This window comes from Dermacentor variabilis, chromosome 7, assembly GCF_050947875.1.
Source record: "Dermacentor variabilis isolate Ectoservices chromosome 7, ASM5094787v1, whole genome shotgun sequence".
In the NCBI taxonomy this organism is placed as follows: Eukaryota; Metazoa; Arthropoda; class Arachnida; order Ixodida; family Ixodidae; genus Dermacentor; species Dermacentor variabilis.
This window is the reverse complement of record NC_134574.1, coordinates 35,477,681-35,502,650: the sequence shown is the minus strand read 5'-3', so window position 1 is coordinate 35,502,650 and position 24,970 is coordinate 35,477,681. Positions and strand designations below refer to the sequence as shown.

At 46.4% G+C, this 24,970-nt stretch overlaps 1 protein-coding gene across 4 annotated transcripts in view; it reads left to right on the top strand.

Annotated features, from left to right (window-relative positions):
- LOC142587403 (uncharacterized) overlaps nucleotides 1-24,757 on the top strand; it is a 93,565-nt gene extending 68,808 nt beyond the window's left edge. For all 4 annotated transcript variants that reach the window (XM_075698396.1, XM_075698397.1, XM_075698395.1 and 1 more), the window contains one exon: nucleotides 24,176-24,757. In XM_075698396.1, the coding sequence (XP_075554511.1) occupies nucleotides 24,176-24,640 (465 nt within the window). In that variant the 3' untranslated portion in view covers nucleotides 24,641-24,757. The remainder of the gene's footprint in view (nucleotides 1-24,175) is intronic.
- The last annotated feature ends 213 nt before the right edge of the window (nucleotides 24,758-24,970 follow it).

Below are 24,970 nucleotides of genomic sequence, written 5' to 3'. Positions count from 1 at the left end.
GAAAGACCTAAATTGGTCAAGAAGAAAGAGGTCAACTTAGAGGCAGTAAGGATAAAAGCAGACAAATCCAGGCTGGTACTTGCAAATAAATACGCAGCCTTAGAACAGAGAGACCATGATGACATAAAGCTAATTAGTGAAACCGTAACTAGGCTGGCTTCAGATGCAGCAATTGAAGTGGGAGGCAAGGCACCAATGCAACCACTAGGCAAACTCTTCCAAGTAACAAAGGACCTAATAAAGAAACGACATAAGAATGAAAGTGTCCAACTCAAAAGATAACATAGTTTTTATGGCAGAAGGCACGCTGTCGCAATAAAAAAAGAGAGATAACATAAAATTCGTGGAACAGTCAAAACTGATCAACAAGGCGAAAATAAGTGATATTCGAAACTATACCGTTAGAAAGACTGAAGAAGCCGCAAAAAATGGACGCAGCCTGAAATCAGTAAGACAGAAACTTGGCATAGGACCAACCAAGATGTATGCGCTGAACGAAAAGTAAGGCAATATCATCAGCAATCTCGAAGATATAGTAAAGTAAGCGGAAGAATTCTATACTGACCTGTACAATACCCATATGAGCCAGGATGCCTCTAAAAGAAACAGTGAAGAACAGGTTACAAAAACTCCTCCTATAAGTAGCGATGAGGTCAGAAGGGCCTTGCAAGACATGAAACGGGAAAGAGCGGAGGAGAAGATGGAATAACAGTCGATTTCATCAAAGATGGAGGAGACATATTGCTTGGGAAATGAAGTGTCTATCGACTACAAGTACCAGAAAACTGGAAGAATGCCGACAATATAGTAATCCACAAAAGGGGAGACGTTAAATAATTGAAAAATAATTGACCCATTAGCTTATTCGCTGCATTATATAAAATATTCACCAAGATAATTTCCAATAGAATGAGGGCAACACTGGACTTTAGTCAACCAAGGGAACACGCAGGTTTCAGGAAGGGATACTCTACAATGAATCACATCCATGTCATCAATCAGGTAAGAGTACAATTAGCCTCTATATATGGCTTTCATAGATTATGAAAATGCATTTGATTCAGTATAGATACCAGCAGTCTTAGAGGCATTAAGTAATCAAGGAGTACAGAACGCTTACGTAAATACCTTGGAAAATATCTACAGAGGTTCTACAGCTACCTTAATTCTACACGAGAAAACCAGGAAGATATCTATAAAGAAAGGAGTCAGACAGGGAGGCACAATATCTCCAATGCTATTCACTGCGTCCTTGGAAGAGGTATACAAGCTATTGAACTGGGAAGGCTTACCAGTAAGGATCGACGACGAATATCTCAGCAGCCTTCGATTTGCCGTTGACATTGTTCTATTCATCGACAATGCAGACGACCTTAACACCTTAACATAGAGAGCGTAAGAGTGGGGTTGAAGATTAATACGCAGAAGACAGAGATAATGATGAATAGTCGAGCAAATGAACAAGAGTTCGGGATCGCCAGTCAGCCACTAGAGTCTGTGAAGGAGTACGTTTACCTAGGTCAATTAATCATAGGGAACCCTGATCATGAAAAAGAAATTCATAGAAAAATAAAAATGGGCTGGATCGCATGCGGCAGACATTGTCAGCTCTTGACTGGAAGCTTACCGTTATCATTGAAATGGAAGTTGTAAAATCAGTGCTTTCTACCGCTGCTGACATATGAGGCAGAAACTTGAAGACTGACAAAGAAGCTTGAGAACAAGTTAATCAACGCGCAAAGGGCAATGGAATGGAGATTGCTATGCATAACGTTAAGAGACAGAGAGAGGGACCGGTTTGGATCAGAGAGCAAGCAGCTATAGACGATAGTCTAATTGACATCAAGAGAAAAAAATGGAGCTGGGGAGGTCATTTAATGCGCCGGTTAGATAAACGTTGGACCATTAGGGTTACACAATAGGTACCAAGAGAAGGGAAACGCCGTCAAGGACGGCAGAAGACTAGGTGGAGCGATGAACTTACGAAATTCGCGGGCGCTAGTTCGAATTGGTTAGTGCAGGACAGGGGTAATTGGAGATCGCATGCCGGGAGAGGCCTTCATCCTGCAGTAGACACAAAACAGGCTGATGAGGATGATGATGTTTCCGGAGGAAATTACGGCCTTTGCTTAATTGGAGTGGTGAATTCGAATGTTTCCACAGTAAGCTTGGCCGTCGTGTTTCAGGTTCGTAGTATTGGCACCATGATTCGTCGCCGGTGACAACTGCAGACAAGAAGTCGTCACCCTCATTGTGTTACCGGATCAAAACAGTCAAGGCAGCGCCGAACTTCTCCGTGTTCTGGCGGTGGTTCAAAATCTTGGGCATTCATTGCGCGCACAAGAGCCGAAAACCAAGATATTCGTGAATTATGGTGTGACCCGAACCGTGACTGATGCTCACATGCCCTGCCAGTTCATCGATGTTTATCCTGTGTTCTTGTCTGATCAGCCTTTGCAATTATGTTCGGGGTGATTGCACGGTTGCTTTGGCCCGGTCTTGGATCGTCTTTGCAACGTTCACGCCTTTATTTGAACCATATCTTCCAATGCTTCACAGTGGCCAATTAAATCCAATGTTCAACATATGCCCGGCAGCCATACAGCGACAAATTTCTTTTTTGGGTAAATCTTCAGATGTGAAAAACCTCACAACACCACGCCGTTCAACTTGTGGAGTGTCCATTATGTCACGCAACCACGCTCAATCCAGTGTATGAGAGCATTGAAGAACCTTTATCCTCACACATGCGAGTCACTTTTGTAAATGAGAGATGTCTCTATGCTACGTGCATGCCTCGCAGATAATGAACAGAACCGTGCGCGGGGTCGGTTGGTTCAGATTCAGTTGACTCGGCCTGGTATAGTAGAAATGCGGAGGTACAATGGAATCTACAAATGCGAGAATACAGCTCGATAAAGGGCAAAAAAGAATTACTGGAAACAAAGTTCACTGCACGTGTACACAAAACCTCGCAACAATGTATTTAAATATACGTATAACTCTCCAATAAATCTACGTATCAAAGAAAAAGTCACTGTATATAATGCCTCAACGAAGGCAAATAAACATGTTGCACAACGACAGATTCACAGATCAGAGGACCCTTCTCCCTACACTCCCCCTGATGTATCGCGCGTGACACGAGGCGGCGCGCTGTCACGATGGTATTGCCCTCGGACTTTATACGGAACATGAGGGCGACGGCGACGGCAAGAATGCGCATGGAGCGTCCATATAATTACTATCGCAATAATATAATAAGAGTGTCGGCAACTGAAGCGTCCCGTGGCCCATTGCTTTCGGTAAAAGAAGTAACAAAATTGAATTTCCACCATGTGACAATTTGCTGCGCCGCAACAATAGACAGTTTCAGTATAGCGTACGCTATACCATTGCGTACGCTATGAAATAGCGGGTGATCACTGCGCATGCGCAGAACGCTAAACGACCCGTAAGGTATAGCGTACGCACGCTATTTCTCAGATTTAGCGTCTTTCCGTGATTGGCGGAGTTTGCCTGAAACATGGCGGCAGTGCCGGCTGCCCAATTCGAATTGAATTCGGCGTTGCTTTTGCAAAATAGGTGCGTGTTCTAAGGCATCCCGATCTCGCTTCGAAAAGCAGTGAGCTTCCCTTTGAGTTATCATAAATGGTTTCTTTCCCGATTTCGTTTTTTCCTCTTAAGTAGTTACTCATGGCAGGTTTCTTTTCCGTTGCCACCACCCATGAGATTATTTCAGCCTCTCTAACTTTCCACTTCACGTTCTTTGTTGCTGTGTTGCCCACCCTACAGGCCGCATACTTGCTGGTAAGCTTCCTAGTTATTTTCCTCCGCAGTGAATCAATGTTTTTTTCTCTACAGATACATCAACACTCTCCCAGCCCATTTACTTTCTTCCATATTCCTCAGTAGTTCTTCACACTTAATTTTACTGCGAGCTTCCCTGACTTTCAAACTAGTCCAGCCCATATCACCCTGCACAGCTTCATTTGTAGTCTTCCCGTGAGCGCCCAGTGCGAGGCGACACACTGGCCTTTGGTTCACGTCGAGTCCTGATTGCACCCCTGATTTAAAGCAAACAACCGCATTTCCAAAAGTAAGTCCTGGAACCATTACACCTTTCCACATACATCGGAGAACCTCGTACCTATTGTGTCCCCATAGCGTTCTTTGCTTCATAATGGCTGCATTTCTCTTCCCCTTTACTGTTATGCTTTCTTCGTGTGTTTCCATATATCTATTGCCTTCGTTTGTCCATATACCAAGGTATTTATACTCTGTTACCCGAGGTATTTCTCGGCCCTGTATCTCCACTGTCCACTGTTTTCGTTGAATATCATAACACCCGATTTTCGAACAGTAAATTTCAAACCTAAATTGTTGCCTTCATGTCCACAGATATTAGCCAGACGTTGCAAGTCATTTTGGTTGTTAGCTAGCAACACAATGTCTTCCGCATAAAATAAACCTGGGAGTTGCTGCTCTACTACTGCACCCACCTGTTTGTATGAGAGATTAAACCCGACATTACTTCCTTCTAGCGCCCTCTCCATCCTCACAATGTGCATCATAAACAGCAGCGGGGATAAAGGGCACCCCTGCCTCAGTCCCTTGTTGATATGAACTTCCCCTCGCTCCTCATCCCTTCCCATTCAACGCAAACGGTATTTTCTAGATAAATATATCTCCAAAGCTGTAGACAATCGTTACCTAAGCCTTCCCCTTCCAGAATATCCCACAAAATGTGGCTGTCTGCGTTGTCGTAGGCTCCTGTAGTGTGTAAAAAGGCCACATACAACGGCCTGCTTTCTGCTTTTGATATTTCAATACACTGAGTAAGAAAAAAACAAGTTATCATCCAAACGCCTACCTATTGTGAAGCCATTCTGAAGCTCTCCCAAAATGTCATTATTCTCTGCCCATGCTTGAAGCTTTAATTTGATTGCCTGCATTGCTAGCCTGTATATTAGCGAGCGATGTAATGGTCAACGGTCTATACGAGTGAATTCCGTCTTTCTCCCCCTTAACTTTATAAATTAAATTCATTCTACTTTGTCGCCAACAGTCTGGTATTCGCCTATCTTTAAAAGTTTTTTCCACTGCTTTCACGAGAGCTTTCTTACTTTTTGGTCCTAGTTCATTTATCAGCCTAACGGGAACCTCGTCTAGCCCTGTGGCTGTGCGCTTGGAAATTTTCGCTTCCGCTTTCTCCCAGTTTAAATTTGCCAGCACTAGCTCCTTTTCCACTTGGGTCTCTTTCAAGCTCTCTTTTCTTCAAACACAACCTCGTCATTGCCTCGGAAAGATTCCGCTGTTACTTTTCGGATGTAATTTATTGCCGCTTCTCCTTCCAGTCTGTTTTCAACTTCGTCTAGGATATGTCGTATTGTTGTTGACTTCCTGCATAATAATTTTATGTGGTTCCAAAATATTCTAGGTGCGGCCTTATTTTCACACGTATTTCTAACAACCAACGCTAACTTGCACCTTTTAATTTTGCTTGCACCAGTATTTGAACCATATACTTCTTCTTCCGGTGTATGTCCCATTTACTAGTTACTTCATCCTGCGGCAACTGCGCCTCCTTTGCCTGCCTGTGCTCTCGAGATGATTTCTGTAGTTCGGCGATCGCTTCTCGTATCTTCTTGTTCCACCAGCTTTTCGGTTTCTTTTTTCTTTTCCAACGAACATGTTGTTCCTCTTTCCGTATTTCTGTCATTATTACACTTAGAAGCTCACCATATTCCCGCTCTTTACTTGGCCATTTGCCAAGTTCTTCCTCAACTCTAGTGACTATATTTGCTATTTGTTCAGCGTTCAAATTTGGACTGGCCATTTTGCTCTCCTTGCTCTCTTTCCCAACTACATATCCCATTTTCAAAATGATGCGTTTATGGTCGCTCCCTATGCTGCTAAACACTTCCTCATCGGTGACCATTTCTCTCAATTTATTATGAATTCCTTCTGTCATCAGGCAGTAATCAATGGTCGATTGCCGGTTTCCCATTTCCCACGTGATCTGTCCTTCACATTTAGGCCCTGTCTTCACGATCACGAGGTTAAGTTGCCCGCATAGGTCCAGCATTGCCTTCCCGTTGTTGTCGGTATAGCCATCTATATCCTGTATGTTGGCATTCATGTCACCTAATAGGACAATTTCAGCACCATTCCCGAAACCCTTAATATCAGCGCTTATGCATTCCACTAACTCTTTATTCTTCTCTGTGCAATTTTTTCCGGTCCACAAATACATAACGCCCAGCCAAGTTTCTTTCCCACTCATTGTACCTGATAACCAAAGATGCTCTTGACATTGTGAATTTACTCTTTTCCATTTGGCTCCCAGATGGATGAGCGTTCCGACTCCCCCTCCCTTTCTTTCCGACTTATATCTGTTGCACCCCTTCCCAAACATAATTCTCAATACCTGGCGGCTCTTCTGAGTCTCTAAGGTGCGTTTCTGTAACCGCATACACCCCTATTTGTTCTCTGTGCAACTGCTCCTCAATCTGTGCCCACTTTTCCTTTCTTCTGCCGCCCTGCATGTTTATGCAGCCTATTGCATGGCGAGCTCTTTTTCTTGCTTTCCTCCTTTTTCTGTTATCGACGGCGATGCTCTTTTGATGTTCCCCTAGGGGAGCTTCTTCATTACTGTCTACTCTGACCTCCTGAGCGCCCGCGGGCCCCCTAAAAAAGCAACAGCGCGACCACCAAGTCGCCAGCCCACTTCTCGTGCTAGCCTGTAATTGAAGTAAATACCATCTGACGTACTAGTTCTGCGGAAACCCGCAAGGTGGAGAGAAGTAATGAATAAAGGGAAAATGAGACATCCACCCGTTCGTAGCAATTGCTACAAAGGAAACCCATACGGGTTCCTCGAAAGAAAAGCCTCATAGTTGAAGAAAAATTCGTCCTGGTCCGGGACTCGAACCCGGGACCACCGCCTTTCCGGGGCAGCCGCTCTACCATCTGAGCTAACCAGGCGGCTAGCAGATGGCAGAGCGAAGTCGAATTTGTCGACAACACGAAGCAAAGGCAAGAGTTTGACGTACTAGTTCTGCGGAAACCCGCAAGGTGGAGAGAAGTAATGAATAAAGGGAAAATGAGACATCCACCCGTTCGTAGCAATTGCTACAAAGGAAACCCATACGGGTTCCTCGAAAGAAAAGCCTCATAGTTGAAGAAAAATTCGTCCTGGTCCGGGACTCGAACCCGGAACCACCGCCTTTCCGGGGCAGCCGCTCTACCATCTGAGCTAACCAGGCGGCTAGCAGATGGCAGAGCGAAGTCGAATTTGTCGACAACACGAAGCAAAGGCAAGAGTTTGACGTACTAGTTCTGCGGAAACCCGCAAGGTGGAGAGAAGTAATGAATAAAGGGACGAATTTTTTGGACCAGGACGAATTTTTCTTCAACTATGAGGCTTTTCTTTCGAGGAACCCGTATGGGTTTCCTTTGTAGCAATTGCTACGAACGGGTGGATGTCTCATTTTCCCTTTATTCATTACTTCTCTCCACCTTGCGGGTTTCCGCAGAACTAGTACGTCAAACTCTTGCCTTTGCTTCGTGTTGTCGACAAATTCGACTTCGCTCGGCCATCTGCTAGCCGCCTGGTTAGCTCAGATGGTAGGGCGGCTGCCCCGGAAAGGCGGTGGCCCCGGGTTCGAGTCCCGGACCAGGACGAATTTTTCTTCAACTATGAGGCTTTTCTTTCGAGGAACCCGTATGGGTTTCCTTTGTAGCAATTGCTACGAACGGGTGGATGGCTCATTTTCCCTTTATTCATACCATCTCGTTTAAAACCACCACATCTTCTCACTTCCCTGTTTACTTCGACAACCTCGAAGCCTTTCTCTCGGCTCATTTTCTATATTGCCTCATTAGCAGCCACTACGGCTCTTTGTACGTGACTGTCACGCACAGGCACCTCCGGCACCGTGTACACCACGATCTGCACCTGAGGTGATAGCTCACGCAAGTCCTCCACCCCCTTCGCCAAGCGCTGGGCTAGTCCTGGCCCTTTTCTGTTTGCGACGTCATTTAGCCCACCTGCTACTATGACGAGGTTTCGCGCGTGGGCATTTTCCGCGAGCTTTTCTTTAGCTCGCTCCATGACAGAATCCAGTGTGCGCCCTGGAAATGTCCCTACCGCCACTCTTTTATCGCCTTTCACCCTCTCCACAATTGCTTTTGAGCACCCAGCCAGATTTGAGTCGCCAGCGATAATCACCCTTTCACTCTGTCCTACCTCTCCCTGCTTCCCTTTGTCCTTTTCCGCGGGATTCGGACTCGACAGGGGGCATTGTCCCCTGGGCTCCTGCTTTTTCCGCGTAGCGGCTTCAAGGTAAGTGCTGCTCTTTCCAGCTAACCCTTCATCACACTACCTGCATTTCACGTATTTCGCTGACCCTTCTTCAACTGTCGCGTCAGCGGTCTGCGTTCCATTGTCACGGACATTCTCGGTCACAATGGTGGCCCTGCTCAGCTTTTCCTCTACTGCTTCAAGTCTCTTTTCAACCACCTTCCGTGCCTCACGCTCCCTGTTTAGCTAATTTTTGAGCTCTTGCAGCAGTTTGAGAAGCTCTTCCTGGAAAGCCTCCATTTTCTGCAGCCCAGTATCGACATCACATTGTGTGCCGGTTGGTTCGACGCCCTCTCCATTCTCATGCGTCTCCTCATCTGCCTTGATGGACCCTCCCCGTACTGCCTGCTTTACCGGCTTTCTGGCCATGTATTGCACGGCTTTTTACAAATACTATAATACTATATCAATGCAGAGCACGTGCCTTTTAGCAAAAACCGATACGCACAGGATCCAAAACCTGCAAATGCCGCAAAGCAACTTTCAACACTGTTTCAAAAACAATCAATGCCGCGGAGACCGAAGGTATGACACGCTCCCGTACGCGCTCAACCACGCGGCCACGCTCTCACTTTTTTACCAAACACGCACGGTAAAACCACTAATAGTTATTTGTCTTGCCACTTCCAAGCTACCATTTAAAGACTACAAACACTCAACGTCCCACCCGGCTGCACGTGTTGGACCACGTGGCACGAAAGGACGCTCTAATCATCCTGCAAAACAAATGTACATGAAGCACACCAGCGCACCCGAAATACGAGAGGTAAAAAAAGGAAATAAAAAGAAAACCTCCCAATTACTATTTAAAGGCAAAAAAATCTGCAAATAAAAACAGAAGCAAGCTCAAGGCATGCACAAAAACTTGTGATTTCGTCGCCGCCACGGAGCCCCGAAAAGCACGTCCATTCGCCACAAAATCCAAACAAGAACCGTCCGAGCTGTCAGCGTCACCTATTGCTACAGTCGGAAAATAGCCGCAGCGACGGCATATGGCCTCTCAGATCCGAAGATCTCGCCGCCCAACTAAAACTGTAAAAAACGTGCGCTGCTTAGCGTACGCTACACTATAGCGTACGCTAAACTAAAACTGTCTATTATGTCTTTTTTTGCTTTTGTGGGTCGGGGGCACGGAAATGAAAGAAAAAAAACTCATAGAAAGCATGTTGGCTACAATGAATGCTTAATTTGGTCACCTAATGTTGCTACCAAAGGAATATCGATGAAAATGTGAGACGCTTTGTCCACAGAGAACCATACGCATACTGCTCGGTACGCTACACCTGCGAGAAAAAATTTTCCGGAGAGGTTGCGCTCAAGCGAACGCGTTGCATTCCGTCGAGTCCCCGCAGGGATGGCGGCGGGTGACCATTGCTTCTTTTTCTCGTCTGCTAGCCCGTATAGAGAGTGACAGAGCTCCGTCCACAACCCCCGCTCGTGGAAAGTCTTCAAATACTTGATTGATAGCACCACCACCCGCTCATATCAACAAAATCGCCACACCAAGCTTTTATTCACAGAAAGCAAGACGTATGGATAGGACCACATTAAGAATAGCTTATGTCAAAAGTACATCCCATCTAGGCCCACTCAACCTCACGGGCCATACACAGGGACCTCCAACCCTGCCCTTGATGAAGATTTCAGCGTGGCAGAGATTCATGCTGCTCTGCATAAGCTGAAGAGCCGTTCGGCGCCAGGTCCAGATGGTGTTACGAATAAAACACTAAGAAATCTAGATGACCTCTCGGTGCAACAACTCACCGAATACATCAACAACTGCTGGCGCCAGGGATCCATTCCCTCGACATGGAAAACGGCCAAAGTAATCCTCATCACCAAACTCGGTAAGCCATCTAGCCTCGCCAATTTCCGGCCCATATCGCTAACTTCATGTGTAGGCAAGGTCATGGAGCACGCACTCCTAACCCGTGTAAACACTCCCCTCGAGGACAGATGTGCTTACCCCCACTCAATAATGGCTTTAGACAGCATGTTTCCACCCAAGACGCTATGCTCCAACTTCAGCATCAGATCCTAGATGGCAAATCCCGTCACACAAGGCGATCTTGGGCCTCGACCTCGAGCGCACCTTCGATCACATAAGGCACTCCACCATCCTCGAACGAATCTCCTTGCTCAACCTTGGAGAACGCACTTACAAGTACGTAAGAGACTTTCTATCCAATCGGAAGGCCTTCCTGTCGGTTGGAGACATTCGATCGGAGGAACTCTCCCTCGGCAGCACGGGCGCACCGCAAGGCTCTGTCATTTCCCCAATATTGTTTAATCTGGTTATGCTCGGATTAGCACAAGAACAACAAAAACTCGACGGCATTGAACACACCATATACGCCGACGACATTACAATCTGGGCTGCAAAGGGCAGTGATGGCCAAATCGAAACTGTCCTACAAGACGCCATTGACGTCGTAGAAAATTATCTTGAAGGCACGGGACTCCGCTGTTCCCCTGAAAAGTCGGAGCTTCTCCTATACCGCCCCACACTCCGTGGACGCCCCCCGCGGGGCTCCACGAATAAACGCCAATACGAGGAAATAGAGCTCAACCTGAGGGATGGCACACCTATACCCGTGGTCCCTAGCATCCGCGTCCTTGGTATGACCATAGAAGCCAACGGAGCTAACTCTACGGCTATCTCCAAGATCCTTCGACAGACCGCTAATACATCCAGACTGCTGAAACGAGGGACCAACCGGCGAGGGGGTATGAAGGAACAAAGCTTCATCCGCCTTGTCCAATCTTTCATCGTCTGTCACATTACTTACGTTGCTCCCTTTCTCAACTGGTACAAAGCTGAAAAGACTAAACTGGACATTATCATCAGAGGAGCCTATAAGCAGGCCTTAGGACTACCAAACCACACCAGCACGGAACTTCTACTACAATTAGGTATCCACAACACGTTAGACGAGTTAATCGAAGCACAACGTCGATCCCAACTAGAGCGGCTTATCCTAACGGAAACGGGCCGCAGCATTATAAACAAACTTAATATCACCCACCACTGTCAACATGGAGACAAACACCCAATACCACGCGACATTCAGCAATGGATACACGCCGACCCTATTCCGAAAAACATGCACGCAGGCTACAACAAAAAACGCAGGAAGGCACGAGCTACCTCCCTCATCAAAGCTTATGCGAACGCCGCGGGCGTCACCTTCGTCGACGCAGCTGAGTACCAAGATGGACGGCGCTTTACGGCGGTTACCACGGCAGGCGGCTTGCTGCGACATGCTGCCAGCATCGTTACCAAAAATGCCGAGACGGCCGAGGAAGTGGCCATCGCCCTGGCCACTCTTGACCCAGCCTGTCACACCATACTGAGTCATTCTCGCGCAGCAATCAACAACTACATCAAAGGTCGTATTTCTCAGCAATCACTCCGTATCTTACGACAAGCCCCGCATTCGCCTGAAAATCAGATCACCCTCGTCTGGATCCCAGCACACGCCGGCGTTGTCCACCCGCACCTCACCAACCTCAACGAGGTTACACACTCCGTAGCACGAGGACTAGTCAACCGTGCCGGAGAAGGTGCAGGTGCACCCGCAGGACGCGACCGCCTTACAAGATGCAACGACCTTGTGAAATCATTTTACCTCGCAAGAACCTTCCCCACCCCTCACCGGAAGGTAAACAGGGCACAGGCAACCACGGCCTATTACAGGGGTATGTGAGGGAGGGGTATGTATTCGCCTGTTACAGACGAATACATACCCCTCCCTCACACGCTATCACACTATATACCCCGACATCTACCCGAGCCAGACGTGCAAGGTGTGTAAAACTGAATCAGCAACACTCCCCCACATGCTATGGGAATGCAAACGTCAATACCCAGACCTTAATCCCATAACCCTCTCGTCGAGATGGCACGCCTCCCTGCGCAGCTCCAATCTCGACGAACAACTCTGGGTGACCCAGCAGGCCTACGAAGCGGCAAAGAGGCAACACCTCGACGTCCCATCCTGGAAGGCCTAGGCCCAGTCGACTGAGCTGCTGGTGGTCATTAAAGTTCACTCTCTCTCTCGTCTGCTAGCCAGAAAGCGTCCAAAACTCTGCCAGGCAAAAATCCACTCGGCCAGGTAAAAACGAACGCGCATCGAAGCGCGCCGCGCGGTGGTCGGGGCAACACGAGAAAAACGCATCCGCTCTGGCTGGCTCCGGCAGTCCGCGGGTAGCGAGAACAAAAGAAAATGAAGAGACTCTATGGTATGATGAACTTTATTTAATGTCCTGACGATCAACCCTTAGGTTGACGCAGGCGGCTCCCACGTCGGGACAGTAAGGTTTAACCTTACCGCCGTATCATGGGTCTTCTGGACGGCATGTACTTGATCGAAAAGAACTCCACTGTGTAGGACTCGCCGCCACCAGTCTCTCTCCTTGTCACAGTCTGTGAAAGTCACAGGACACTGCCAAAGCATGTGATCCAGAGTAATGGTGCCATTACACTTCTCGCGATTGGTATCTCTCTTTCAGGATATATCTTGTTTATAAAGTTTAGACTTGGATAAGTTCTTGTTTGCAACAATCTCAGAGTCACCGCTTGAGCTCTACTGAGCTTAGCGTGTGGCACTGGGAATTCCCTTCTGTTCATGTAGTAATGCCTCGTGATTTCATTATATGTAAGTAATTGGTCCCTGTTCTCCTCCTGTATATTATTAAGGTCCTGGTCGCGTAGCGCACGGATAGTAAGTCCTCGTGCAGCTGCGTTAGCCATCTCGTTTAAATTCTTCCGAGATGGATCGACAGACCCCATGTGCGCAGGAAACCAGCGGATTTCGATCTTTTGGCTGTCCAACTCACCGATCAGCTGGGCAGCCCTCTTGGTTACAAAGCCATTGGTAAAGTGTCTAATAGCCATCTTAGAGTCACTGTAAATCTTCTTCCACTTAATATTCCTTAAAGCCAATGCTATCGCTACTTGTTCCGCGACTGTCGTGTCTTTAGTCATGATTGTAATAGCGTCCCGAGTGAGACCATCTGCATCTACTACTACTGCCGTAAAGGCTTTCTTTCCTCTGAACCACGCAGCATCTACAAAAGCCGCATGTTCTCTGTCGTGTTCTATCTCTTGCAGGAAAGCTTTGGCCCTTGCCTTTCGTCTTTCCGGGTTGTGCACCGGGTGCATATTTCTGGGGAAAAGAGTAGTCTTGATTATCTCTCTTATGCTATCTTTTAGTTCTACTGTGCCTTGACCTGAAATTTTGGATTCGGTTGGGCACCACCCTACCTCTTCTAGTATTGCTCTACCTGGTCTTGTTCCAGCGAGCCTCTCTCTGTGGGCAATTTGCTGAGCTTCAATTATCTCGGCTATTGTGTTGTGGAGCCCCAGTTTCATTAGTTTGTTATCCCGCGTGTTAATCGGCAACCCCACTGTTGTTTTGACTATCCTTTTAGTTAATCTGTTCAACTTGTTTAGCTCTGTCTGTGTCCAACTGAGCATCCCAGCTACATATGAGAAGTGACACAAGACGAAAGCGTGGGCAAGTCTCATGGCGTTCTACTCTCCCAGCCCTCTGTGTCTGTTAGTGATTCTCCTCAGTAGTCTTATTACATCCACAGACTTGCTTGTGATGTGTCGTATTGTTCTTCCGTTTTCCCCGTTTGCCTCCAGGAATAACCCTAAGACTGTAATGGATTCTCCTTGCTTAATAGATTCGCCTGCCTTCGTGGTTAGTACTAACCTGGGTTCTTCCTCGGCAACGTATCCCCTCGGTTTTCTACTCCTTCTGTTCTTGAGTAGACTGAGTTCAGACTTTTTAGCAGAGCATTTGAGTCCCTTGTCTTCTAAAATAGACTCTACCTCATAAATGCTCTTCTGGAGTCTGCTTTCCGCATGTCCCATACTTCCTTCAGCGGTCCATATAGTCACATCGTCTGCATAAATGGTAAAGTGAATTCCCTCTATCCCTTTTAATCCCTTTGTCACTTTTGACGTGGCCAGGTTGAAAAGCATAGGTGACAAGACCGACCCTTGTGGCGTCCCTCTGTCACCGAGATCTATCTTCTTTGATTTAATATCCCCAAATCTAAGGTGAGCTGAACGATTGCCAAGAAAGGTTTTGACCACTTCATAGAGTTTTCTCCCCAATCCCCATTCGGAAATCACTTCAAGTACTGCTCTATGCTTAATTCTGTCAAAAGCTTTTTCAACATCCAACCCCAAGAGAGCTCGAGTGTGTTTTGGTTTAGCTAATAGCAGTTGATGCTTGATTAACAACATTGCATCTTGTGTGCACAAGCCTGATCTGAAACCAATCAGATTGTAAGGTAGGATGTCATTTTCCTCCACATATTTCGTTAACCTGTTCAATATGACATGCTCTATTGTCTTCCCTAGACATGATGTTAACGAAATTGGCCTCAGATTATCCAAGTTGAGTTGCTTGCCCGGCTTTGGTATTAAGATAGTACTGGCCGTCCTCCATTCTTGTGGATATACCCCATCTTTCTATAGTTCATTAATGTATGTGGTCAGATATTTTATTGATTCGTCGTCCAAATTCTTAAGCAATCTGTTAGAGATGCCATCCGGGCCAGCTGCTGACCTACTGTTCAGATCATGCAGTGCCGTGCGTACCTCACTTTCGGTGAATTCCTGATCCATATATTTCCGTTCTACCCCTAAGTAATCGGGATAACTCACATCCGGATCCTCTTTCCTGAGAGGCAAGTATTTAGTAGCCAATCGCTCCATTATGCTCTCTGCACTTGCAGTCTGACTTTTCTGGTGTACCAGTTTCGCCCCTGCCGTACGTCTATTCGATTTAGTGCCTTTTTCGTTGAGCAGACACCTGAGCAGACTTCAATTGGCTCCACGTTTTATCCTTCCATCTACACATTTACACACCTCATCCCATTTTCGTTTCTGCAAATATCGTGCGTGTTCCTCTATATTCTTATTGAGCTCAGCAATTCGTTTCCTAAGTCTCCTGTTTAAGCGTTGTGATTTTCGCCTTTGTAAAATCGATTGCTTGGCTTCGATCAAATGCGCTAATCTACTATCAATTTGCTCGACGTCTTCCTCTGTCTCTATAGCCTTAGTTGCTGCATTCAAGTCGTCCCTAAGCTGAGCCACCCACTCTTGTAGTCTGATGCTCCCTTTTTATCTGTATCTGCTTTGTCATTTCTTATTTTTCTAATGTGATCCCAGTCTATGTAAGTGAAATGTTTTACCTCCACCCCCGTCGTTTCCACCATTATGTGTAGTATATAATGGTCGCTTCCTAGGTCCGTACAAGAGTTGATCCAGTCTGCCCTGGGTAAGTTATAAGTGAAGGATAAGTCCAGGGTAGTGTCCCTACACGTGGAACTGCCACACCTGGTAGGAAAGGCTGGGTTCGTGATAAGAGAAAGGCCTAAATCCGTGGCAAGATGCCAGATTCCTTCCCCTTTCTTACTACTCCAGCGGTAACCCCAAGATTGGTGTGGGGCGTTGAAGTCCCCTCCTATTATGAGTGGCGCAGTTTTGGCTGCCCTCATGGCCTTATTAAAAATTGCTATGAAGCTCTGTCTCATCTCTCTGAGGCTGCTATATACGTTTAGGCAGAACAAGCTTTGCGCTTTACCTCTGTGCCTTTTTAGGACCATTTCTATCGATATGTATTCAATTTTACTCGCCCCTAATTTTAGATCGTGCTCTATGTAGGGAATTTTCTTGTCAATTAGGGTGGCAATTCCTCTGCCTGGTTCTTTGCCTTTGAAGACCGAGTTGAAGCCGGACAGCCCGATCTCCTCCGCTAGAGTTTCCGGCAGCATTATTAATTTCGGCCTATTTTCAACCATTTTGATTATCTGTGCTAGTGACGCTCTTTTTTGCTGAAATCCTCTGCAGTTCTACTGCCACACACTAAGTCTATTTCTGTTATCCATCATTATTGTCGTTGCCGCCTGACTTGCTACCCCCTGTCACTGTTGGCTTGACTGTACCACCACCTACCGCTCCTGGGGGTGTTCTAGCGCTTTCGGCTTCCGAGGGCATATATTCTTCATCCTCTCCTTGGGTTTCTAGCTTTTTCAACCTCTTCTCGGCTATTAACTTCCACTTCCGTATTTCATCCACCTTAAGGTTAACGCTATCTACCATGTTCTTTAGGTCCCTAATCGCATTCCTAATCTACTCCAAAACCGAGCACATCGATTCTGCGTCCGGAACTAGAGCTCTCTTTTCGGGCGCCGGTGTGTCTTCTTCTTCCTGGCTGTTACTTCTACACACCGGCTTAGCTATTGCCACACTGCCGCTTTCTGTCCTCAACCCTTTTTTTATTTCCTGCATCTGCTGCTTAAGTTCTTCATTTGCGTTCTTTAGTGATATAACCTCTCTGATCAGTTGTTCTACTCTGACATCACTGCTTTGTTCCTGCGAGGCTAGCGCACCTGTGACTTTCACAGTACCTTTGGCTTTCTCGGCCCAGGTCGCTCCTGGTTCCTTTTTCTTGTCTTCAGTTCCTGCTCCTCGAAGCGCACCTGCGCCTCCTGAGACCTGGAACGGTTTCTTCCCCTCGATGTTGAGCGCTGTCTTGATCTTGATGTGCTTCTCGAGCGTGAGCGCGTTCCCGCACCTGGAGAAGTTTCCTTTGTCGGTTGGGCCGATTCAATCTCGGCCTCCACTTTGGAGCGGTGTCTTGTTCTTACTCTTACTAATATGGTATTCGGTACCGCTGCTTGCAAGCCCTGTCGCCTGTGGGGTGATCTTCACCGCAGAACTTGCATTTGGGAGAGCAGATATGAGCCTCCCCTGGGTCTTGCATACCACATCCCCTGCACTGCACAACATCAGGTGTTGGACAAACGTCTGGTCTGTGTCCGATTCTCCCACATGCGTAACATACGTCAAATTGCTTCCTGTACAGATAGCACCTCACGAGGGTTGACCCACATTTGATGAAGTTGGGCACCCTGAATCCGTCGAAAAGCACAATAACTGAGCCCGTAGCTTTGATACGTTGTGCAGCCAACGCCGTTGGGTTGTATTCATGCACAATCTTTTTCGTGATCACACTCTGACTGTCATTGAGCTTCACTCTTCTAATAAGCCCCTTGCCCCTAGAGTGGGGGGCTATTTCATAAGCACTCACTTGATACTGTGCCTCCATGATCGTAATGGACTTGATTCTCACATACCTTTCAGCATGAAAGGAGTCCGGTGTACTAACCACACGATATTCTGTGTGAAGTTGGGGCAGACGATGTCTTCCTTCGCTTGGTCTGCTGTAAGTCCGGCTGCCTCGACGATCGCTTCTCCAATAGCTGTGCTGACCTTGTTCAGGTTGAGGCCTCCCCGAGGCCTAACGATGATTTTTCTGTGCTCCTTCGGCAGTTGCGGCATTCTTGACGACTTCACAATCCGGCGCTTGAGCTTGTCGGCTCCGGCAGCACCTTTGTTGGCGATCTCCTTTGCTTGTGATTGTTGGATCAAATTGGCGGCTCCACCAGCTCCCCAGGTCTTTTTCGCAGATCGCGATCTTCGGTTGGTGACCACCTGCCAACCCATTCTTTCCTCGCTGTCTTCCGTCTCCGAGGAGAGTTCGTCGTCCATGCGTATATCGGCCATGCCGACATGGCGGGCTCGCTAGACCTACGTGACGTTAGGCCCAGCGTGGCGCCCACGTGCGATGCACAGAAAAGAGACTATAGAAGTCAAAAAGATGCTGGCCCACCTTGTCCAAAGGTATCCACCGATTCGGGTTAGCCTCACGAATCCGATGATGAGCTTCAATGCGTGGTCCTGCCAAAAGTGCCTGCAGAATCATTCTAAAAGATTGAACCGATGCGGGGCACTTCCGCTTTCTTCTGCTTCTTCTTCTTCCCCGAAAAGACTCTATGTGTCGTGGCAAATACATGCCAAAGAAGAAAAATGAATAAGAATGCAGCTACCTTTGCTGGCTTTAGCGTCTTTACATAGATGCTTTGGGACGGTGAAAAAAATGCGACAAGGTATACACAAAATGCTTGATTGCTGTGTTTTCTTCGTCACAGTACGGTGTAACAGCAGGCGCAGGAAAAGGCCGCTTAGATTACGACACACAGCGCCCTTTTCTTTTATTTTGGCTCCGTATTGTTTCAAATAATGATCATACCATAAAAAAACTGTGGGAAACATACCTTATACATAAAATAAATTATCGATCAAGCAAATAATAATGTGATTCGCATTCATAGGATATTTATTAACCTTCTTGGGGTTCTGTATCTCTACATTGGTGTTTCTAATTGTTTTGCCATCAATATGAGTTACTGGGTAGCTAGTCCATGGTCTAATGAGTAAGTATCACATTGGGCTGCGGTGCTGAGAGAACACAATTGAAATTCAACCATCGGACTAACATGCGCCACTTAATATGTGGAACTGCGTATGTGCCACTTGGTCTTTGAAGCTCCTCGATGAACTTATTTGATGCTAATTTCAGTCTCTGCACCTGTGCCACTAGATGTGCGCAGCTATCCATTTAATTTAAACAAATTCCGGTGTTTTACGTGCCAAAACCTCCATGTAATTATGCGGCACATCGCAGTTTGAGACTCCGGGTTGATTTTGACCACCCGGGGTTCTTTAAGGTGCACCCAACGCATGGGACGCGGGGTTTTTTTTTTGCATTTCGCCCCCCCCCCCTCTAAATGCGGCCACCGCGGCTGGGATTTGATCCCGCGCCTTCGGGCTTAACAGCTGAACGCCGAATCCACGAAGGCGCGTTATGTGCGGCTGCATATTGAAACTTTCTGATGCCGACTTGAGTAACTGCCTGCGTATGGGACACTCTTCGGTTACAAAAAAGGATTCTTCACAAAATGCATCTGGTTGCTTGGCGGAAACTAGCCCGTGCCACGCTGCGTTCATCGCGGCGACGCTGCCAGGCTCCGCAGCATGGGCTGCGGGAAGAGAGGAGCTCGGCTGCGCACGCGTTTGGGCGCTCGCAAAGCGGTGCGTCACTGCTCATCTCATTAACGTCGACATTCGCGGTGAAATGGGTTATGTTGGAGTTTTTACTCATTTATGAGTGTGCGAAGCTACCGCTGAAACAAGCATTAAGATATGGGAGTTAATTTAGCAACAGTAACGCTTCAAAAGGTAAATGCTAGAGATCAAAACGTCAGGGACTAAAAAAATGTTCTTTTAAGTGCCTGTAATTGGCACTAAAGCGAGCAGTTTAAGCCTACGTGGGAACTTAATTGTCTGATTAAGGCATATGAAGGCACAAATATTGATTTCCTCCCGGGTAGCTTTTACGCTGGATTGCCCTTTATTAATAGAAAATTAAGTTGATACGTCAAGTTGCTAAGCTACTTATTTTAAGGAACAAGAAACATACTGACCAAGCGACAGTGTACCTTCTTTGCAGCATTGATACACGATATCTGCCTAGACAAATAAAATTCTGGAAGCGGCAGCTAACGAGCCCGATGGCGATGTTTTTTAACCTAAATGTGTGCCTTCTGTCGCTCAGTATCAGTCTATACGTACTATACTACAAGGATATTATATAGCAATACGTTGGCATTTCCTTCAAGGCCGAATGATTTCGATAACTAAGTCTTTAGTGTTGCGGCAGGCTCATTCCAACTTAAGTGGTCTTTTAAGCACTTGAATGGTCAATTGAAAGTCAACGCCAATGAATTTTCGTGAATTCATGCTCTCAGAATATGAAAAAATTCTATATTCTTTCTTTTAGTGACGTGCTCATTTTCTTTGGAAAGAGCCGGGGGCAGAGAAATCGGGTGATGGCTATTTAAGTCATGAAAGGGGCATTAAATGCAAATACTAAGTCAAGCTGAAGTGATATATTAGTGCTCGACATACTCCAAGGCTTCAATATTATAGCGAACAGAGCCTTAATAATCGAGAAATCGAGGTAAATGCAGGACACGATTAGAGGCTCCCCAGAGATTTTACCCGATGGTGAAAGCACTCCTCAGTTAAATTCTGTCACTAGTGCGCAACTACTCGCCGCAGAAAAAACAGCCTAGTATTGTATTATAAGACGAAATAGAATGCTAGTTGTCCAGTTCTATATCATTTTTTGAAATAAGAACCCATTGAAGTTACCCTTGACACAATGACACGGGTGGTCGAAAAGTTTCGTTATCGCTGGACTCCGTGCCGCCAACGCTTTCGCGTTTCAGTAGTTTCATTGTCGCGTAGTACTGCGCTGGTTTTGCTGGCTCGCGAAACTCGCACAAACTGCAAGTAGCCGAGAATTCAACTTGCACGTGGTGTCGCGGGGTGCTCGAACGGTCTACTCCACTTGACCAAAAAGCAGCTGCAGCGGCGAATCCACCGCTCTGTCTTGGCTCGATACCGCCGTCTGCCAGGCACCGTTTTACTCACCGACGGCAGGCAGCAAAGGGTGGTGATGGCTAGAGCGTACAGTGTACTTTAGTAATGGCATACGCAACGTCACCCAGCTGGATGGCGGGAGGTTCGAATTTCGAAAAAGGTATTCGAACCCTTCAGGTGCAATTTTCTCGTAAACTAAGCATTTTCTTGGCACGAAACAAGCGTTGCGATGTTTCTGGAATGGTATTTAAACAGTCCACGTTGACTTAGTATTTGCCTTTACTGTCCCTTTAAGCAGTCCGGCTTTGTACGTGTCTAAAGGTCGCTCTTTTCATAGAATCTGGAAACATACACGTTGAAGGCATAACTTTCCAACATGAACTAATGGTCCAATAAGCATTCTTGCAGTGACTTTATTTGGTAATACGTTAAGGCCATCGTACCAATAATATTTGACCCGCCGTGGTCGCTTAATGTATTTGGTGCTGAGCTGCTAAGCACAAAGTCGCGGGATCCAATCCCGGCCACGGCGGCCGCATTTGGATGGGGCGAAATGCAAGAGCACCCGTAAACTTAGATTTAGGTGCACGGTAAAGAACCACAGATGGCCCAAGTTAATCCAAAGTCCCCGATATAGCGTACCTCTTAACCATATCATGGTTTTGGCACTTAGAACCCCATAAATAATTTTTTTATTAAACTATATTGGTTACTTGACCTAAGATACGAATCACTTTAACAACCTCCGTAGTGTCACATAGATCCAGGAATATAGTTGATGAGTGGTATTGTTCCAGGGAGTCATCGAAATGGCTATCCGAATTACTGTCGCACATCGAGGAGCCGGAAGCGCGAAAATGGGGGTTTAGCTGATTGGCCGGTGCGTTACCACTATACAGGGCGATCATTTTTAACGGTTATGGTATTCTTTTAAATCGACTGTGGAAGATAGAATTCATGTCCTTGAGCTGGATTACTCGAAGACGCAGACATTACTAGCACGAGAAATCGAAACACATGTTCAAGTAATTAGGAACACTTCACTAATTTACTTCCTAATTTTTTACTGTATGGCACATATAGCAATTACGAATTGCAGCCGGTCAGCGTGCAAGACGTATACACTTGAAACAATTTTTCTGGCATGAAACCAGTTTCAAGATATTTACAAAAGTATTGAACGAAATGCATGGGCGTTCCAATTACCTTTCGTACTTCAATGCATAAAAGAGACTCTTGTTAAAATATTAAGCAGAGCAACAGTGTTTTTTTTGATGGCGTCTCATGGCGCATTTGTCCAAACTGGTGTCATTCCGGAAATTCCTTCCAAGTGGATACACTTTGCGAAGTCACCTGCTACAATTCGTAAATTGCAATGTGCGTCGTAAGGTAATTAATTAAAACGCTACTTAGTAGATTTCGTTCATTAGTCGAATATGCGTTTCGGGCTAAAGTACTAGAATTATGTTATCAGCAACAGGCTATTTGTAAAGAGTCCATAAAAATTAAGGAGGTTCACCCGATAGGTGACATCACTTAAAACTAATTCATTTAGACTCGACATCATATTATTTGGACAAAGATGTCTGAACACTTTCCTAACCTGAATACCACCGTGGCGGCACTCGTATTGTTAACGGTGTAGTATTATCTTCTGGCTTGACGTAAATCAGAATTTAATTTATTTCTAAGTTCTTCATATTTCAGGAAATTTTCCGGTAAACGCATCGGAAAAATTGTGCAAGAAGCCGATTTTCTACATTTATTCTCAGGAGCAGCTATTTCGTCACCCATGGTTTCCGGTACCTTCAATGGCACCTGCATTTAATTAATGGGTTGCTTTTACTGTGTAATTGTGATATCTCTTTTTCTTTATTCATCACAAGCAGAGTCTGCATGTAATCCATCAAACACATCGTGAAACCTTATGTTTGAATGAGGCTCGCAGAGTATCGGCGCTTGTGTTGTCTGGTTCTTTTCTTGTGTCTGTGTCTGCACGCATTACCTTCCTTCACGATGAATCCCTACTGCATCGCTGTAACGGAGATAATAGCTATTCTACGGTGCTCTATAGCAGTCTGACTGTATTTCTGCCTTCCTTCAAATTTTCTTGGCGGAATCCAAAACACTCAGATTTGGTCGCTAAGATCTAAAAAAAAACACCGCTGCTGACATCATCCGTACGGTAATTTGCAATCCAAAAAACCAAAATTGTGGCAGTATTACACACACCTAGTAGGTAAGAGCACTAGATTCTCACTACAGTGAGCATTTATGATGTCGTAAAGGTCTCCTGTATCAATGTGAAACGACAAAAATATTAGTATTAATGTCACCTTGCACAATACAATAACTTAATAACTAGCAAGCTCTAGAATGTTGTCCCGGAATTCAGATACAGATCCAGAAGCTGGAAGATATACGTCGCGGCAAGAACGATACTGATTGATTTGACCGTTATGTTTTCAACGCGAGGTGCACTGAATGTAACTCGTTTAGTGAAGCGTACTACAAATGGGAGGCAAGAATAAAGTTCCACACCGCCACCTCATCCTTCTTCCCGGTGGACTGATAAGCATGCGTAAGCAGACGTAACGTTTACATTGGAGGTGGTATTGAACCGTGTTTCTAGAAAGCAATCACATCAAAATGAAAGTGCTGGCTAGACAAAATTTCTACCATTTCATCCCGCTCATTTTCCAACCTTCAAATATTCACATGAAATAAAGAGAGCTCATTACCTAGCACGTAACAACGAAAGAAAGGTGTGAAGACTACAGTAGCAGGTAAAATTACTTACGTCAGCCTGGCTATAGTGGTGTTATAACTAGGTGTTTTTAACTGCTACGCAGTTTTCGTAGGGGTCATCTTCAGCTGCGATGTGAACTTCTGGAGAGTCGTATACTTCCCAGACAAAATGCTTGTCATTTCTAAAGTACGTTAAAGTAAACCACGTTTATTTTTGCACTGTACGTAAGATAGAGTCTCTCCCTTTGCTTTAGTCCGAGTCATTCAGTACAGCCTACGGCTCACTATCACGTTTTCCTGAATGAACCTATTTAGTCGCTTCTCGTGAAGAGCAACTTTCTTAGCAAGCCATCTATCCGCTGTGCAACCTGAGCGGAACCGAATCATAGCGCGCGATCTGAACCGGTGGTCATAGACGTCTCTGATGACCATAGTTGCCAGGTGAATTGTCCGGAAGGCGTCGAAGGCGGTTAGTAAGCGGCATTTGGTTGGACGGCCGAGGTCCAACAGGCACCGGGCATGCCTGGCGCAGCTAGGGTTGCTAAACGGGAACGTGGTTGGCAGTGCAAGGGTACGCACATTCCGGGAACAGGCACATCTGCGCCTGGACGGTTAGCAGAGTGGTGAACATCGCCCGGCCGGCAATTTAATGCCCCCTCGCATCTTTTTCTCCAATCTTGTTACTCTCCATAGCCTAGCGAAATCCACTTTCTTCATCACATTACCCTGTTTATGAATTATTTTTTTTCCAGCCAACACCCACAAACGAGAAAGAGCACGAGGATGCCGTACCAGCAGTCCGGATCCCGTCAGCGGAAGAGAAGAGGGAACACGACTCGCCAGCCAGTGACGCCGAGACAGGACCGAGAAACGAGTCTGGTTGCGCAACGATCGGCGACGTCTCCGTGGATTCGTTCTCCCTGTACGTCGTCTGGCAGCTACGCCAGATGAACCAGTACCAGAGAGACTTGGCGATTCTGCGCATACGGCAGCAACTGTTCGACGCGAAATACACGGTCGAGCCAAGCATCCCTGTCGTCGGGGCGGCGACTCTTCTTGGCGGCGCGGGGACGTCTCGTCACCGTCAACCGGCCTCCACGACACGCGACTCGCGGGCGGCCTGTGCTCTGCGGCTCCCGTTGCCCATTCGTGTTGGGGGTGTTGAAATTAGGGGCACCAAACAGACCGCTCTGGGTGCAAGACCAGCGAGCGCGTAACCTAGGATACCTTAAACCGCTTGTGAAAGTGTGAAAAATGTCATCCGTAAAGAGAGGCAACCACATATTTTACTAGTATACCTGATATGTCATGAATAAACAACCATTATTTGAGTATTAATTTTAGCAGTAATCTCCCACTCTGCAGGGCTGTAAACCCGATTTCCTTCCGGTTAACTGCTCTGACTTTGCGTTGTCTCTCTTTCTATCCTGTTGCATTGTGTCATTGCAAGGACGTCTGAGATCTCTCCCCATTGTTTTTGGCAGCTCATTAGTAGTACGGCAGATGTTAGTGAACGTGTAAAAATGAGGGATTCGCAAATTAAGGGA